The sequence below is a fragment of the Necator americanus genome, chromosome X (genome assembly GCF_031761385.1).
Source record: "Necator americanus strain Aroian chromosome X, whole genome shotgun sequence".
Classification (NCBI taxonomy): Eukaryota; Metazoa; Nematoda; class Chromadorea; order Rhabditida; family Ancylostomatidae; genus Necator; species Necator americanus.
In genome coordinates this window covers 16,223,467-16,240,042 of record NC_087376.1, presented here as the reverse complement: position 1 = coordinate 16,240,042, position 16,576 = coordinate 16,223,467, and the positions used below count along the sequence as shown (strand labels likewise).

At 43.0% G+C, this 16,576-nt stretch overlaps 3 protein-coding genes across 4 annotated transcripts; 1 reads left to right on the top strand and 2 right to left on the bottom strand.

Moving 5' to 3' along the window:
• Positions 1–7,898: 7,898 nt before the first annotated feature.
• Positions 7,899–8,159, top strand: RB195_023501 (uncharacterized protein; the record flags this gene model as incomplete). Its single annotated transcript, XM_064210963.1, has 1 exon — positions 7,899–8,159. One exon carries the CDS (start codon positions 7,899–7,901, stop codon positions 8,157–8,159), a length of 261 nt encoding a protein of 86 aa, XP_064066844.1.
• Positions 8,160–9,074: 915 nt separating this feature from the next.
• On the bottom strand, positions 9,075–9,401 carry RB195_023500 (uncharacterized protein; the record flags this gene model as incomplete). Of its 2 annotated transcripts, none has more annotated exons than XM_064210962.1 (1): positions 9,075–9,401. In XM_064210962.1, the coding sequence occupies one exon, from the start codon at positions 9,399–9,401 to the stop codon at positions 9,075–9,077; it is 327 nt and encodes a 108-aa protein (XP_064066842.1). The 2 variants fall into 2 exon arrangements, with proteins under 2 accessions (XP_064066842.1, XP_064066843.1); XM_064210961.1 differs by having other exon boundaries at positions 9,075–9,368.
• Positions 9,402–10,176: 775 nt separating this feature from the next.
• RB195_023499 (uncharacterized protein) lies at positions 10,177–11,672 on the bottom strand (the record flags this gene model as incomplete). Its single annotated transcript, XM_064210960.1, has 2 exons — positions 10,177–10,529; positions 11,489–11,672. 2 exons carry the CDS (start codon positions 11,670–11,672, stop codon positions 10,177–10,179), a joined length of 537 nt encoding a protein of 178 aa, XP_064066841.1.
• Positions 11,673–16,576: the final 4,904 nt, after the last annotated feature.

The following is a 16,576-nucleotide window of genomic DNA, read 5'->3' as shown; positions in this document are numbered from 1 at the left end:
TGACTTAAAATGTAGGATGTGAAAACTAAAGAATTATAACTAACATATAATAACTAAGAAGAAAAGTGTACTAACGAAATCATTTCCAATTTTAGTACAAAAAGAAATCGCAGCGTTTGGACGCAAATATGAGGAATAGATAGCAACAGATGGGGTTGGGAATAGAGGTAGGGGGGCAATGGGAGATTGTGGAACAGAGCAGCTGACGTGTTGTGTAAAGCTTGTCTCGTAGTAGTGGAAGAACAAAGCGTTCGAAGAAGTGATCACGTTGAATTTCGGTTGTGCTCTTCTTTTAGCAGACAGTTATCCGCAGTTCTAACTTCAGTGAATGAAAAGAAATACAGCTAGGTTCAACTAAGGGCGCAGCAAAATACTGCAGAAGTTACTAACAAATGTTATTCTTATGAGATGCGCAACAAGCAAACACTAACAATCACTGAGTGCTGAACTCAAACCGAACAGAGGATATAACACTCTTTCCTAAGGTGTGGTCGGTGGTATTTGATAACCGTTTCGTCGTATTGTTGAAGGAATAATGTCCTTTCGTATGTGTTTGTGATTTGAAAAGTAACTTTGGAAATTCGTTCTCTGTGTTCAATGTAAACTCATTTGTGCAAAGTAGAAATTAGATAACCATATTATATGACATCCATGCGCGCGTGTAGCGCAGTCAGCAAGAAGTTTCCGCTGTGTCTGCACGATCGATCGGAGGTTCGAATCTGCCGCAGTGCCAATCTGGGTTTTCATCCTCCGGGGATGGATAAATTGCTAACAGCCTTATCTAGGAAGATAAAAACACTAGACTTAACACATCGGCTAGCCGGTGTGTCATCAGCTAGGCTGTGTAGGATAGTTACATGTTCGCGAACCTCAAACGATTCTTAATTGAAGTGTACGTGGCGCCACATTTTTGATGATATCCATTAGTGCAAGACATTCAACAACCGAGGTATAGTTGCGTGTTCCTATTTTTACTTACTTACTGCCTTACTTGTGCTGTTTTTCACTTTGAACAATAGTCATGAGAGAAGCGATAATGACCTGGAAGTTGCAATCATTTACTTATTGTCCCCTTTTGTGATTAACGCTGACTGTAGCGTCTCCTTTACAGCTAAACAAGTAGCGCCAGAACGTAATCTTGGACAAGATTCACATCAAATGTCCACAAATTATTTGCGCAGTTTTTTAAGCGTGCATCTTTTGAAGAGTTCACCTACAACGTGCGATATTTCCTATAAAAGTGCAATAAATTTGAAATAAGAAGAAGAAATGAAATTCTTTTTTTCAAATGTCACCTGCGCTAAGTGGTGTCCTACCAGTTGCTGTTCCAGGTACTAATGTAGGAAAAACAGGACGTTTTAAAACACACTTTTTTATTACACTACATTGAGTAGTGAAAAGAGGGCAAATTCAACTATACACAAATACTGGGTAAGTGCTGAGTTTTTCTACAAAATTCTCTAGTATGTTTCTTTTCTATATGAAATATAGAATTGAATGATAAAGAATTTTACAGCAGTTTGTGTTCGTTTTGGGACGGTGTGTCGGCCAGTACAATGACTTGGGGAAGCGGGATGGGGGCGATCGCTCATCAAATCTGTGTTTTTTTTTATCCTACCAGAAAGGTATGGTACCAATTTGCCGACCTCGGAGGGATGAAAGGCTTGGTTGGCACTTGAGCGGACCGACTGGCCTACATTCGCGCTCAATATAGAATTATATAAGAAAATTTATAACGAGAGAGAAAATTATTACAACGATGAGCAAACGAGCGACACTGAAAGCGAACCTCACAAACATGTCTTTCTTCTATCAAATCTTTCATATTCAGTGGAATGGAACCCAGGAATGAAAGACTAGCATGGCTTTCCAAATCCTCAATAAGAGAAATGGAATTTAATTGGACGTAGGTGGCACCAATAACATTTTTGTGCACTTTGAGGAAGCTACAGTGATCTATTCAAAAACAGCGTACAACAAATTTTACGGTGTTGGAATCTCCCCACGAAAAATGCCATTCTCCCACATCTGTACTCCTAACCCTACCTTCTCATCGAGAGATCTTGGCATCATCAGTTTCGTGTCATGCTGCGTTTAATGCAAATCCATGCTGCACAATGCTTTTCCTAATCATGCTAATAATTAGTCACACCTTGTTCTAAACTTACTCGGGTTTGCGATTTCAAAAAAAAGGGTCCACTCTCGGTGCAGACGTATGTAGGTTTAATATGATCGCCTGCTTCCGATACATCTGCTGTCAGGCTCACTTTCTTTTGAAATGTTTTGATGAACATAAGCCAGAAGTGCATTTTTTAGCCAAATTTGAAGTCTTGTGAGTGACAAAAAAAAAAAACCTTCTCGTCGCCAAATTGCTGTACAGAAACAATTCTGAATGTATTTAAAATGACACGGTGACACCATACAATGTAATAGAGGTGCCTCTTAACCTCAAAACACGGCCCCACAAAAAAAAACCGAGGATTTCCTCCTGAAAAATCGACATGGTAGGTCTAAAAGATGAAGAGTGCAGAACAAAATTCCGCCAACGTGTTCCTGTTCATTTTGCATTGCGAACCAGAAAGAAACTTTGCGATTGTAGATTTGTAGATTACTTCACAAAACTTGTTTAGAAAGCACCGAAAGAAACGCTCCACGATTTAGGGCCGAGGAGGAAGATCGCTTTTGCACCTGCGGAGACGGATTCCATTTATAATTCTTTACACAGCTACACAGCGCTGGTGATTTCAACTAAGAGAAAACTTCGAGAGGGAAGCTGTCTTGTTAATCGCGGCAAAATCGGACATTGAGGGCGGCAGAGCTTGAAAAGGCATGGAAGAACAAGAACTCCAAGAAAGTCTATGCATTACTGAGACAGTATGGTGACAGAAAAATCTTCTCTAGTCCTTTACACTGCCAAAAGTGCCGCTGTCGGTTTTATTGTTCAATATGGATCGATGAAAGAATATTTTGACTTGTGGAGATACTCTATCATAATTCCGCTCTACGAAAAGCTATCTGTTACGGATGCAAAGAACTATCGGGAGATCCCACTTTTTATTATTTAGGAGGTCTTGAAATCAATAATACTGAACCGGATTAAAACTGAAAACAGCAGGCCGACATTCGTTCTGGCCTATCTACGATTGACCAAGTTTTCATCGCCGGCAGAGTGGTCGAAGAGGGGCAGCGGTATTTGAGTCCTATGCAGTTTTTTGCAGCCCTTTTTTGGATTTCAAAGCCGCTTTTAACATCAAAACCATCTTCTCAATGCGTTTTGCGCTCATGAAATTTCAGACAAATTCCGCGGATTAATTAACGACATGAACATAAAAACAACTAATGCGGTTTGAACACCAGCCTGACGTACTTGATCGCCCTAAGTGGAAAGTGTAGTAAGAAAAACGCAGTGGCGGGGCCTTTTCTTTTCAATTTCGCTGTCGATAATATTATGTCAAGAACACTCAAACAATGTTCTGCCGACAACGTATTACTTTCATCAAAGCGCAACTTGAACTTTCTCAAGTACACCGACGATATTGTTATATTAGCGGGATATTACTTGTGTAGAAGCTGACAGCAGCATATGGATTACGCTTGCGCCCTTCTAAGTATAAGCAGATGGGGGTTACTCGAGAACTTGACGAAAATGAGGGTAGTCGGGCAACCGTTCGAACTCGTAAATGAATTCTGTTAACCAGGTTGTGTGCCGAAAAACAACGGCGGCTACGAAAGTGATACACACGGATGCGCTAAGGCCATTTCTTTCAACTCCCTGACCAAGTGCTTGTGGTCCACTCACATCGCCCACAAAAATAAACTGTGAGTCCACCTATCCATTATCTAATTACGATGAATAAATCGCAGACTGGGGCCGCGTATGCAAGTCTGATTGTTATTTGCAAGTGGTGGCTCAGCTTTTAGTGAACGCATTCAAGCACTTGAGTATAGGCATACATACAAGTTATATAATCTGCACTGTTATATGGCCAAAGTTTCCCATACGTTGTAAAAAGGTGCACTCGTCCATCACCACGTCAGGGTTCATACCTTAAAAGGTCGAATGCCTGAGCGAAACAATCGTTGGCAACAAACATCCATCTCGTAACATTGAACTGCCAGTCACTGTCACGTGAACTCAAACAAGCCGCTCTATAAAGACTTCTACGATATCTGCATGCATCGCTCGCTGCATTCCAGGAAACACGCATCAGGGATCGTTCTCTCCTTAGCATCGACAATTGCGCCATCTATTGCCGCGATGATGATGAAAGAAAAGTTAGTGACTGCGCGATAGCTACGAGGAACGACTATGGAACCAGCCTGGTGGAGGAATTTGGATCAACGTCGTCTAGTTGCGCCTTTGTACAGTAGGATCGCTAATTCTTCGACAGAAGACGAAAAAGACGCGAATTCGCGAATTTCATAATTCGCCTCACTTTGATCTTTATTATAAGATCTGTACTTCAACAGATTCGCTCGCGCAAGCTGTACCGACTGAACGTAATAAGAATTTTCAAGAACTATCATGGAAATACTTTTTGAAAGAATTACCTGCGGGTACACATTAACAAGGCTGAGTCCAAGATAATTGCGCTCCAAGGATATATGATTTTTGACGTGAACATATTTTTCGAAAAATGAAATGATAATCACATACACGTAATCTACATAATATTGCGAACAATTTGATTTCTCTCACAGTTGTATTTCCATGACTCTGAAGATTTTGTAAATTTGACTAAAGTGAAATGTTTCAACTCCAGGAATGACCGACATTACCAGCTTGAAAGTTGTTTTCTTACAAAATCTGCAAGAAAACTATTTGTTGTAGAATGACCTTTTCTCTTGATACTCCAGCTCAACAGGATTTTCTGTTTTTTGCAGCGAAAGTCACAACGTCGGTATTTTGCATTTTTTTACTCTTTTTTTGGTAGTTCGTAAATCGCTAACAAATTAGGTTTGTCACTTGTCGGCAGAATACAATAGAAAATTTGTTCCGATTTTTTTTATGTGTCTTAGCTGCGGTCAGTTTTGAACCCTGCAAAGATATAGAACTTTTGATTTGTTTTTACGGAAAGTTTATTTTTTGCGATTTATTGGAAGTCAGATAGAAATGAAATTGAATTCAAATATGGAAAAACAAAAAAACAATCTTATTGTCAAAAAATCTTTTTGTTTCATATTGTTTTTTTATGTTTTTTCATATTTCAATTCAATTTCATTTCTATCTGACTTTTCTATCTTCTACCTGTACCGCTTCTACTTCTATCTTCTATCTGTACAGCTCGCGCTCGCGAATCTACTGATGTATAGATCTTATAATAAAGAGCAAAGTGAGGCGAGTTATGAAAAAAAGACGAAAAAGACGCGGAATCGCGTCTTTTTCGTTTTCCGTCGAAGAATTAGCGATCTTGCTGTACGATTGCGGGAAAGGGGGCGCAGAGGACTCAAACTGTATCGTAAATGCTCACGCATTTATGGAAACCACTGAAGAGCACAACAAGGACGCGTTTTATGATAAACTCTATAAGCTGACGTCTAAGCCACCAGGTGGAGATTGTCGGAATTGATGTGAATGCAAAGATGGGACTTGAAAAACAAACCGATTTGCTTGGAAAATGGTTGTATCCCATAGAGCAAACATCGGACAACGGAAATCGATTGATAGACCTTCGCGAGCAGACAAGCCTCATCATTGCCTCCATGTTTAAGCGGAATTACCAAAGCAATCAGTTTATGTGGCGAGAGACAACCCATTAACGCCAGAAGAGCAGCGAAAGCGGAAAATACCGACTTCTAAGCTTACCCTCAATTACGTTTTGACAAAGAACATCCCTTTGTCAGATGCCCCAAAATCCAAAGCTGTCTGGGACGTCGCATTCGATTCCGACCACCGCCCAGTTTTTTCAGCTTCATGTTACAGTTGCAGAAGAGGTATCGGGGAGCTCAGCACCAGCCGAAGTCCGACTTGCCAGGTCTGAAAGACGCAAAAAGATGATCTGCCAATCGGTACCGATCAATATTTGATAACGGTCCAAGAAGAGAATAGATAACACCGAGTCTTTCAATAAATGCGCGCTGCAAAGAAAACGCTCTTGCTATCAGAACCGAGAAAATAGTTCAACTTTGCCTCTGCAGAGACAATGTCCACGTACAAATTAGCATGTGTTAGCCGTACTACTGGTAATTTCAGCTAGGAGAAGCGTCTGAGAAGGAGGTTGCGTTATCTGCAGAAACATGGTCGCGAGTATAAATGGGCGTCAAAAGCGAAGTTTGAAAAAGCGTGGGAGGACAAGAACCCGAGAAAAGCCTATTCTCTGGTAAAACTGCCAACGGAGTCGCTATCGGGAAGACAAGCCTCTCATCTGGAAAGAGCAGATTAACACTGGTGAACCGACAACCGCCGTCAGTCTCTGAACTCCTCCAAGTCCCAAGAACAGACATACACCGCGGTCAGAGCCACCGACGGAGTCGGAGATTCTGGTTTGTATTCAAGAAGTGGGGAATGAAAAATCTGGCGGAGATGATGGAATTAGCGTAAAGTAAGCTATATTAATTTCTTCTGTCTGGAATTTGTGAGATGACGAAGATAATTCTTTGTCAGCATGGATTGGCGAAGGGATTCCTGACTCGTGGAGACACGCCACTGTATCTCCTCTCCACAGGAAGCTATCCATTACAGAACACAACACAATTACCGAGAAATATCATTGCCGCGTGTTATGTACAAGGTTTTGGAGCGACTAATCCGACATTGCGAAGAAATCACCCTTGACTAGCAAGCCGGCTTTCGCCTTGGTCGATCGACATTCGATCAGGTGTTTATTGTGAGGGGAGTGATTGAAGTGTGGGAGCGTATTCGAAGCTTCAACAGTTACTTTCTTTGAGCCTCGAAGCCGAATTCGACTCTCTTCAATGCGCTCTCCTATTGTAATTTCCCTCCACAAGAAGTTATCCGTCACGGACTCTAGGAATTATCGAGGAATCTCTTTTCTCTGTGTTATGTACAAGTTTTTGGAGCTGATTGTCCTGGATCGTCTAATCCGACCTCGCGAAGAAATCAGAATCAATCTGATGCAAAGAAGAGCAAGCTGACTTTCATCCTGGTTGATCTACAATTGACCAGGTGTTTATCGTTAGAAGAGTGATCGAAATCTGGAAAAAGTGTTCGAAGCCAATGCAGTTAGCCTCTGTGGACTTTCGACTCTTCTCATCGAGGCCGTCTTCTTAACGCGCTCTCCGCTGATTGAATATCAGGAGAGTTCGCACCGATGGAGTTCCAGAAAAATTCGTACGCTTTGTAAACGACATAAACAGAAGAATAACTGCTGCGGTTCGAACACCAGTTGGATGCACTACACCGTTCCAATTGGAAACTGGAGTCAGACAAGAGGCCGTAGCGGAACCCTTTTCGGTTTAACGTTGCCGTCGAAGACGTAATGCGAAGAGCAGTGTCCCGCCGATGTCATTTTAGCGCCATCTGCACCTCTCCTGGTGAACCTCGAGTAGCCGACGATGTAGCAACATCTGCTTTCAGCAGTGTGGAGTTGAAGTTGTCAACTTTGTATCGAAATTACCTGCAGCTTACGGAATGCGACTCGGCTCTGAAAAATGAAAGCAGAAGTGGGTCTCCTGGAGACCCTCAACGGGAATCAGGGTGAACGGAAAACCTATCAGACTTGTGGTTCTGTTATTTGAGCTGTATGGTGAAGAACGATTGCAGCTACGAGAGGGATACTCAGCAAAGATGCGCTAAAGCTAATTCTGCATTCAACTGATTGACCACATGCCCGTGGTCGACCCCCATCACCAACGAAATCAAGTTGCCAGTCTACCTATCCGCAATTCGCCCCATCATGATGTACGGATAGGAGACTTGGATAGCTTCATCGACGGCGATGGAAAAGATTGACTGCATGGAGAGAAAGTTGCTTAGACGATTGCTAGCTTACCTTTGGCCGATGGTGTACCATAACGAAGAACTTTACTCGGAAATGGATATGGGGTACCGGCGGATGACACGTGGAAAACATCAACATCTTGCCCTATCTCCTGAAGTAGTCACGGAAAACCGTTTTTGCCTCCTTGGTCACGTTTTGAAAAGACCATCTGGTCGTCTTGCTCAAGTTATCCTGGAGATGCTTCCAGATCGTAAATAGAAAAGGCCACCTGGTCGTGAAAAATTTCTTTGGACGGAAGTGGTGAAGGAAGATCTGAGCATACTTGGAGTTGACAGGCAGTTCAGTCGAGACGTTAAATTCCGGGAATAGCGACGCAAAGTGGATTCTAGCTGAAATTTGAAGAGGATGGGCTCGGATACAAGGACGACACACACCGACGAAAATGAGGAGAGCCGCGTTAGGCCGTAACACCCGACCGCCAATTAAGCCTGTTCAACGTGGTCTGAGATTTCTGAAAGAAGCCAATTGGTCTGAGATTTCTGAAAGAAGCCGAAACCGGATGCTCTGGAGCAAGGCGAAGGAAGAGAACCTGAGGACACTTGGCGTGAACAGGCAGTTTGGTCGAGACGAGAAACTGAGGGCATTCGCGTCAGGCGATAATGTCAGCCTGCCGATTAAGTCAAATAAATGAGTCATCCCGTCACTGTTGTACTTTTTCCCCCATATTATTATGAGAAGATCGTCTAGCATAATCTGTATCCAGCTGTGAATGGAAATGAATGTGAAACTTTTATATGTGTAATTTTGGACTGCTGTGTGAGGTAATCCTAATTCGTCATACGTATTCAAACAGATTTATCTGATCAAAGAGTGAATGTCTTCTTCTTGTAGCACTACTCCGATCTTCACAGCAACTCAACGAAAACAACTACTGAGCTCTATAAGAGTAACTACGTGCGAGAAATATCTTATAGAAGAATACTGCGAACTTTTCTCTGATAATGTTCCCGTAGTTTGGAAGTTCAGCAGTTTTCAATTCTCCTAATCGTCTTTTTAGCGCTTAATCTTCGTTGCGCATTGAACAAGACATGAAGGGAAATCTTAATTCTTTACCATAATGAAAAGTAGTTTTTCTTCACCATGAAAAGAAACACTGAATAACGTCTTTACAGTTTAGCGCAAACGCCCCAACTGCTTGTCAACGCCAAGTATGCTCAGATCTTCCTTCACCACCTCGGTCCTAACTTTTTTTTCACGACCAGGTGGTCTTTTCCAAATACCGTTTGGAAGCATCTTCAAGATAACTTGAACAAGACGATTAGATGGTCTTCTCAAAACGTGACCAAAGAGGCGAAAACGGTTCTCCGTGACTACTTCAGAAGATAGGGCAAGATGTTGACGTTTTTTACGTGTCATCCGCAGGTACACCATATCCACTTCTGAAAAAAGTTCTTCGTTGGGGTACATCACGAAAGATCGTCCTTCCTTGAATCTTGGCATAGAGATTGCAACTTGTCGATAGTCAAATTTAAGCAACAGCCAAGACTGTTAACAAACTTTATTCGACGTTGTTGCCTTCGTTGCAGCCTGGAAAGTAAGAACATTTGCGATATATCCTCTCAAATGTCTCATCTAAAAAAGTCATCATCCATTAACATATTACACCCGGAAACAAAACCGAAAGAGCCCAAATCGTTGTGCTTACCTCAGTAGCAGCGTTGCTGTGATGTTAGCAGATATCTACGTGGTGTATCCGCGTTGTGGTGTTAGCGGATATTCGCTAATACTAATTAGGATACGACCCGCATATGACCCATAGATCAAAACCCGCAAGGATCTTGATACAGAGCCAGTTCGTTGGTCACAACCAAGCACTCTTCCTTTCTATTCATTTTTGGACCTTTTGCATCCATCCAAAGCTTCTAAAGTTCTGCCAACTATAATTTCGGGTTCGTACGATAGGATCAGCTATGCAGAAAGGAACACATATTTTGCACGAAATTAGATAGACTACACCAGAGACCACGCAGTCGCCTTCCTTCCCAAATGGGCATAATACACAGTATGGAGTAAGACGCAAGCTTTTGTTGGAGGTATTTCCACTATTCTCACTTGGTCCTCGAGACCGCATTTCACCAGACTAGCCTGTATAGCTTTACTCATGTCGCCGGTTATGAAGAGCAGGCAGAAATTGATCTTATTCCAGTCAAACACTGTAGCATATTCTCGCTGCGCACCAATATCTGGTCTACGCGCTACATTGCCAGTGTAACCGTTAAAATTCGCGATACGTTGCGCTAGGTTGATCGCATCGATCCGCTCCCGGACATCTGATGTCACCTCTTCGGCTGGCTAAGACGATGTTTTCAGAACACTGATCGACTGCTTTTCGCATGATGTCACTGATGGCAAAGTTGAACAGGCAGGTCCGAAGTCCTGCAACTGCCTGTTGTTCTGCTCCAGTTGCCATTGCAAACGGTGTTGTACACTCGGCAGGTGTTCGATCTGCAGCTGTTGTGCGCTGATTCATGTCAATAAACAAGGGAACGAACTCTCCTGATACTCTATCGGCGTAGAGCGCATTGAGTTGATGGCCTCGATGAAGAGAGCCAAAAGCGGTTTCAAAGTCTAGAAAGAATAGTGGCACTGGCTTCAAGTACCGCCGTCATGTTTCGATCACTCTCCTAACAATGAACAATGAGTCAATCGTAGAATGGCAAGGACAAAAGCCAGTTTAATCGTCGCGCGTTGTTTCTTCGCGATGCTTTATAAGTCCGTTTCAAGGTAATCCACTACAAAACCTTGTACATAACAAGTAACAAAGAGATTCCTCGATAATTCCTAGGATTCGTGACGGATAACTTCTTGTGGAGGGTCTCCATGAGTCTGGTGCTCTTTTATCTATCCATATTGAGCAGATGATCTTTGTTATCTCACGAATCCTAGACTGAGAGAGATATTTAAGATTTCCGCGCTAATTCCGTTGTCTAAACCAGATTTTCCATTTTAATCTTTTGGATAGAGACCAGAACCTCCAACTGGTAGTCGGTGGTTCCTTATTAACTGCAGATTTGAGAGCAGAGAGTTTCGATACAAGGTTAACAACATGTTGTAACTTCGCGCTGCTATAAGCGAATATTACTCGTCGGCGTACTCGAAGTCCACCCGAAGATGTTGATGTTTTCCACGTGTCATCCGTCGGTACCCCATGTCCATTTCCGAGTAAAGTTCTTCGTTATGGTACACCATCGGCCAAAGGTAAGCTAGCAATCGTCTAAGCAACTTTCTCTCCATGCAGTCAATCTTTTCCATCGCCGTCGATGAAGCTATCCAAGTCTCCTATCCGTACATCATGATGGGGCGAATTGCGGATAGGTAGACTGGCAACTTGATTTCGTTGGTGATGGGGGTCGACCACGGGCATGTGGTCAATCAGTTGAATGCAGAATTAGCTTTAGCGCATCTTTGCTGAGTATCCCTCTCGTAGCTGCAATCGTTCTTCACCATACAGCTCAAATAACAGAACCACAAGTCTGATAGGTTTTCCGTTCACCCTGATTCCCGTTGAGGGTCTCCAGGAGACCCACTTCTGCTTTCATTTTTCAGAGCCGAGTCGCATTCCGTAAGCTGCAGGTAATTTCGATACAAAGTTGACAACTTCAACTCCACACTGCTGAAAGCAGATGTTGCTACATCGTCGGCTACTCGAGGTTCACCAGGAGAGGTGCAGATGGCGCTAAAATGACATCGGCGGGACACTGCTCTTCGCATTACGTCTTCGACGGCAACGTTAAACCGAAAAGGGTTCCGCTACGGCCTCTTGTCTGACTCCAGTTTCCAATTGGAACGGTGTAGTGCATCCAACTGGTGTTCGAACCGCAGCAGTTATTCTTCTGTTTATGTCGTTTACAAAGCGTACGAATTTTTCTGGAACTCCATCGGTGCGAACTCTCCTGATATTCAATCAGCGGAGAGCGCGTTAAGAAGACGGCCTCGATGAGAAGAGTCGAAAGTCCACAGAGGCTAACTGCATTGGCTTCGAACACTTTTTCCAGATTTCGATCACTCTTCTAACGATAAACACCTGGTCAATTGTAGATCAACCAGGATGAAAGTCAGCTTGCTCTTCTTTGCATCAGATTGATTCTGATTTCTTCGCGAGGTCGGATTAGACGATCCAGGACAATCAGCTCCAAAAACTTGTACATAACACAGAGAAAAGAGATTCCTCGATAATTCCTAGAGTCCGTGACGGATAACTTCTTGTGGAGGGGAATTACAATAGGAGAGCGCATTGAAGAGAGTCGAATTCGGCTTCGAGGCTCAAAGAAAGTAACTGTTGAAGCTTCGAATACGCTCCCACACTTCAATCACTCCCCTCACAATAAACACCTGATCGAATGTCGATCGACCAAGGCGAAAGCCGGCTTGCTAGTCAAGGGTGATTTCTTCGCAATGTCGGATTAGTCGATCCGGGATGATCCTCTCCTAAACCGTGTACACTGATGCACACTGACGCAATGATATTCCTCGGTAGTTCCCGGGTTCCGTATCGAATAGGTTCTTGTGGGCAGGAATTACAACGACGATGAATTACAATGTGTTCTCACGAGTCAGACATCCTTTCATCTATCCATGTAGCGAATGATCTTTGTCACCTCACAAATCCTAGATGGAGGAAGATATCTCAGCATTTCTGCGTTAATTCCGTCGTTTCCACCAGATTTTCCATTTTTCATCTTTGGTAGTGGTGAGGGCTGGAGAGCATCCTTTTTTTGTCGCTAAACTGTTTTAGTAAAGCATAGGCTTTCCGCTGCGTCTTGTCTTCCCATGCCTTTTCAAACTCCTTTGCCTTCAAAACCAGTTCTGCGGACGGTGCATACAGAATTATACGTGGATTTTGTTTTGAAAAGTTTATTGCGGGAGTGTACAACCGGGAGAGTTTCCCTTGCAGCGTCGTGGATGCGCCCTGGCTATTTCGTTCTGCATTCTTCGTCTTTCAGCAATGCTATGCCGACTTTCGATTGAATGGTTTCCGTGGATGCTGAGCATTTACAATACAGTTTGAGTCCTGTTTTTCCAGTTTGAGTTCCGCAATCGTACAAAGGCAACGAGTTTAAACCAAAGTCCCCACCAGGTTGTTATAGTCGTTCCTCACAGCTGTCGCACGGCCACCTACTTTCCTTTCATCAGCATCGTCGCAGTATATTGTGTAGTTTTTAGCACTGATGAGGGTCCGATCTTTGATGCGTGTTTCCTGCAGCGCCGCAAACGACGCAGAGAGATATCGTAAAAGCCCGCACAGGGCGGTATGCTGGCATTCCCTCGACACTACACAGCATTTCAGCGTTATGAGACGAATGGTTATTGTCAAAGATTCATTACTCCCTTCAGGCAGTTGATCTTTCAGATTATGGGCTTTGGCGATGTGCTTGACGACAGCGCCTTTTTGCAACTTAGGGGAATTTTTCGCCATATAACAGTGCAGATTACATATCTCGTACGTTCCCAATGCGTATGCTCGAACACTTATTGCGTATAAAGCAGGGCGACCACGCGCAGGCAGCAATCAGGCTCGTTTACGGACATGGTAGTCCACATGTTATCAGAAATTAAGGAGAAGAAGTTAATCCTTATATCCTCTCTGAAAGGTATATCATCAGAGGCATACCAAAGTTTGATATGAGTGATTTGCGTGACCTACATTGACGTCATTTGAGAAACTCCACAGATAAGGATCATAACAAAAAAAAATTCTGCAAAAAAAAAAACACTAACATGCATATGTTTCTGCGCATCCCATAATTCCACACATTTCACGTCCTCTCTGTTTTATATAAACTCGCAGATTATAAGAATATGTTTGTCACATATTCTTTCAACGAGTTCAATGTTCAACTTCCAATTGTTACAACCATACGCGCAGCGACTTCATGTCTAAAATTTGCAATTATACCAAGTAATCCCCGTCTAGATCTTCACAAGAAATAGATGATACGAATTAAAGACTTAAATAGACATTGATCAGCATTATTACTTTGTGCACATTCTTTGAACTCCTTTCCACCTTTTCATCGCTTTATTTCTATCTATTCTCTGCATATAATCAATATGACAAGTTGGTTGTTTTAGTGGCGAACAGAGACTTCTTCACTCTGTATTGTATTTGAGGATTTAGCGAGTCGTGAATGCTTGTGATATTCTGATTTCAGACACGTGCATCAAATGTCGAAACGCTTTTAGCAACCCGTTTTTCAGTGTTTGTTTGTGATCCCTGCAGCACCCGCACCGCACGAGTGATCCCTGCAGCACCCTCACCGCTCCTCGTGTAATAGTACGGTCATTGTTCTGCAGATTTCTTATTTTCAAAAGCCTTAAAGGCATCACCTCACAAATCTGAGGTGGTGCAGATTTCAGGTGGAGTATTCGTATACGGCATGAGAAACTATGGAGAGGGGGGTGATTCCGTCCATTTCTTCCTAATCGCCGTAAAAAACGGCCCGGAAGATGCGGCGCCGCACAAGGCTGGCGCGCTCCGATCGAGCTCATTGTAGGAAATAGTGCGCCAGAACGCCTGAAGCCGTATCTTGCGGGCCGCTTTTTACGGCAATTAGGAAGAAATGGACGGAATCACCCCCCTCTCCATAGTCTCCCATCCCGTATACGAATACTCCACCTGAAATCCGTACCACCTCTGATTCGTGGAATGATGCCTTTAAGTAAGGAAAGTGAGGTCTTTGGATTTGCATCACAACAACAACTTTTTTTCATCTGGAACGTGCAAGATGGAGTTGTTGGAAAAGATATAGCAAAGATAAAGTGAAGAAGAAAAGATGAACAAGATGAACAGGACGAAGTAAAACAATGCAGCTGTGATCATAAAACAATGCTGTTATGTTCTGTCATTTCGCCGTAGTCGAAAATGTCATCCTCAGGTTAGAAGTCAGCTGTTGGTATGTTAAAATCGTTACCTTATTGGGTTGAATTAAGGTCACTCCACTCAGAAAGACGAAGAACTCATTGGGCAAGAAGAGAAAGTCTTGATATTGCAGTTGCATTTGTAGTAAGCTAGCGTAGCGCTGAGCTGTGGAGGAAAGTGAGTGCTACACGAATTTCACAACATTACCATTGTCTTGTAAGTCTTTGGTACTTTGCCACGGCATTACTGTTACAATGAGAACCCTTGGAAGACATGCGCCATTAAGTGAAATCCAAAATGTTCGTAAGTATAACAGTATAGACGTGAGCACAGTTCTGCCGTCTAGCTGTTTTCAACGTTTTCACACTGAGAACAATTGATGTTTAGTGAGTGACTTTTTCAACAAGCTCTGAAGAACTCTCTTCTAGAAAGTTACGGTCCGGTTTAAGAAAGTTGAAAAAAAGGGAAATTTTGCAAAAACCAAACATCATCAATCCTGGTTTTAATTTGCTTGAGCTTTAGCCAAGATTGGTATTGATCTTCTGAGCTAACGTTTTTGCGTTATCGCCTTCGTCTGAGCCTAGAAAAATCACATCCATCAGTGACCTGTGCTCTCAAGCGCTTCATCACCCTTCACAAGCCATTCAAATGATGAACAAACTCAAAGGACAATACGCCGGCTAGCGCTCTTCTCATTTGCTGAAATTTGGTGGTGTAATAGACCACCACCTATCACAACTATGAATGGCAAGGGTTTTAATAGAGCCTCGTAGATCAAAACCCGCACAGATATTGATAAGGGGCGTTCGTGATCGCAATGTACTCATCCTATCTGTTCAGTTTTGGGCTTCTGGCGGTTGCACAAAATGCCTTTAATGTTCTGCGTGCTATGATCTCGAACTCAAACGATGGCATAGTCACCTCTATTCCGGAGTTTTGATTGCTACGGTGTGCTCCGAGCGGGGTGGAGAGTCTAGATTTCACGAGCCCATCTAGATGTTCCTTGACCCGAAAACACAGTGGGCGTCTCATTTTCCCTATATAATCGTCACCACATGACCTGCATGTAATACGATACACCACTCCTAATACCATGCAATCATCCTCCTTTCCATGTGGGCAAACTTCGCAGCTTAAAGTTGTGCAAATCGATCATACGCAAGATTGCGTACCAGCTGACACTTGAGGTTCGCTAGTGGTATCTCTGCAACCCTTACGTGGTCCTGTAGACCCGCGTTTTGCAGACAGCTCCACACCGTTCCGCTCATATCATCGCGTATGTGGGTATTGTAAATTGTTTATTACTTGTGCTTGGGCTCGCCCTTACAGTGATAACACTGGCCACACGGTTCCAAATTTCAAATCCAATTAAGAAGAAGTTGTATATTGTAAAGTTTTCCCAGTAACAATTTACTGCTACTTATTACTAAGGTTAATACACGATAGAATAAGTAAACTCGATACCAAGCAGCACTCACTTATTGTCAGACGAATTTTGGATATTGTACAGAAGATAGTATTATTGTCGATGAAGATTCTCACTGCTTTCGAGAATGATATTTTTCTCCTCCTCTAGTCGTCGCGAGATGCAATCTTATATACAGCACGAGAAGGCCTTAAGAAATGCCTAGCAGTGCAGAATGTCAGCATTTCCCACTTTGTATTGAAGTTATTGTCTTGTCGCGGCTAGCGATACTCCCTTCGCCTTTTGGATCCCTCGTTGTACGGAACGGATCTCTTCTTTGATCTCGGCAAT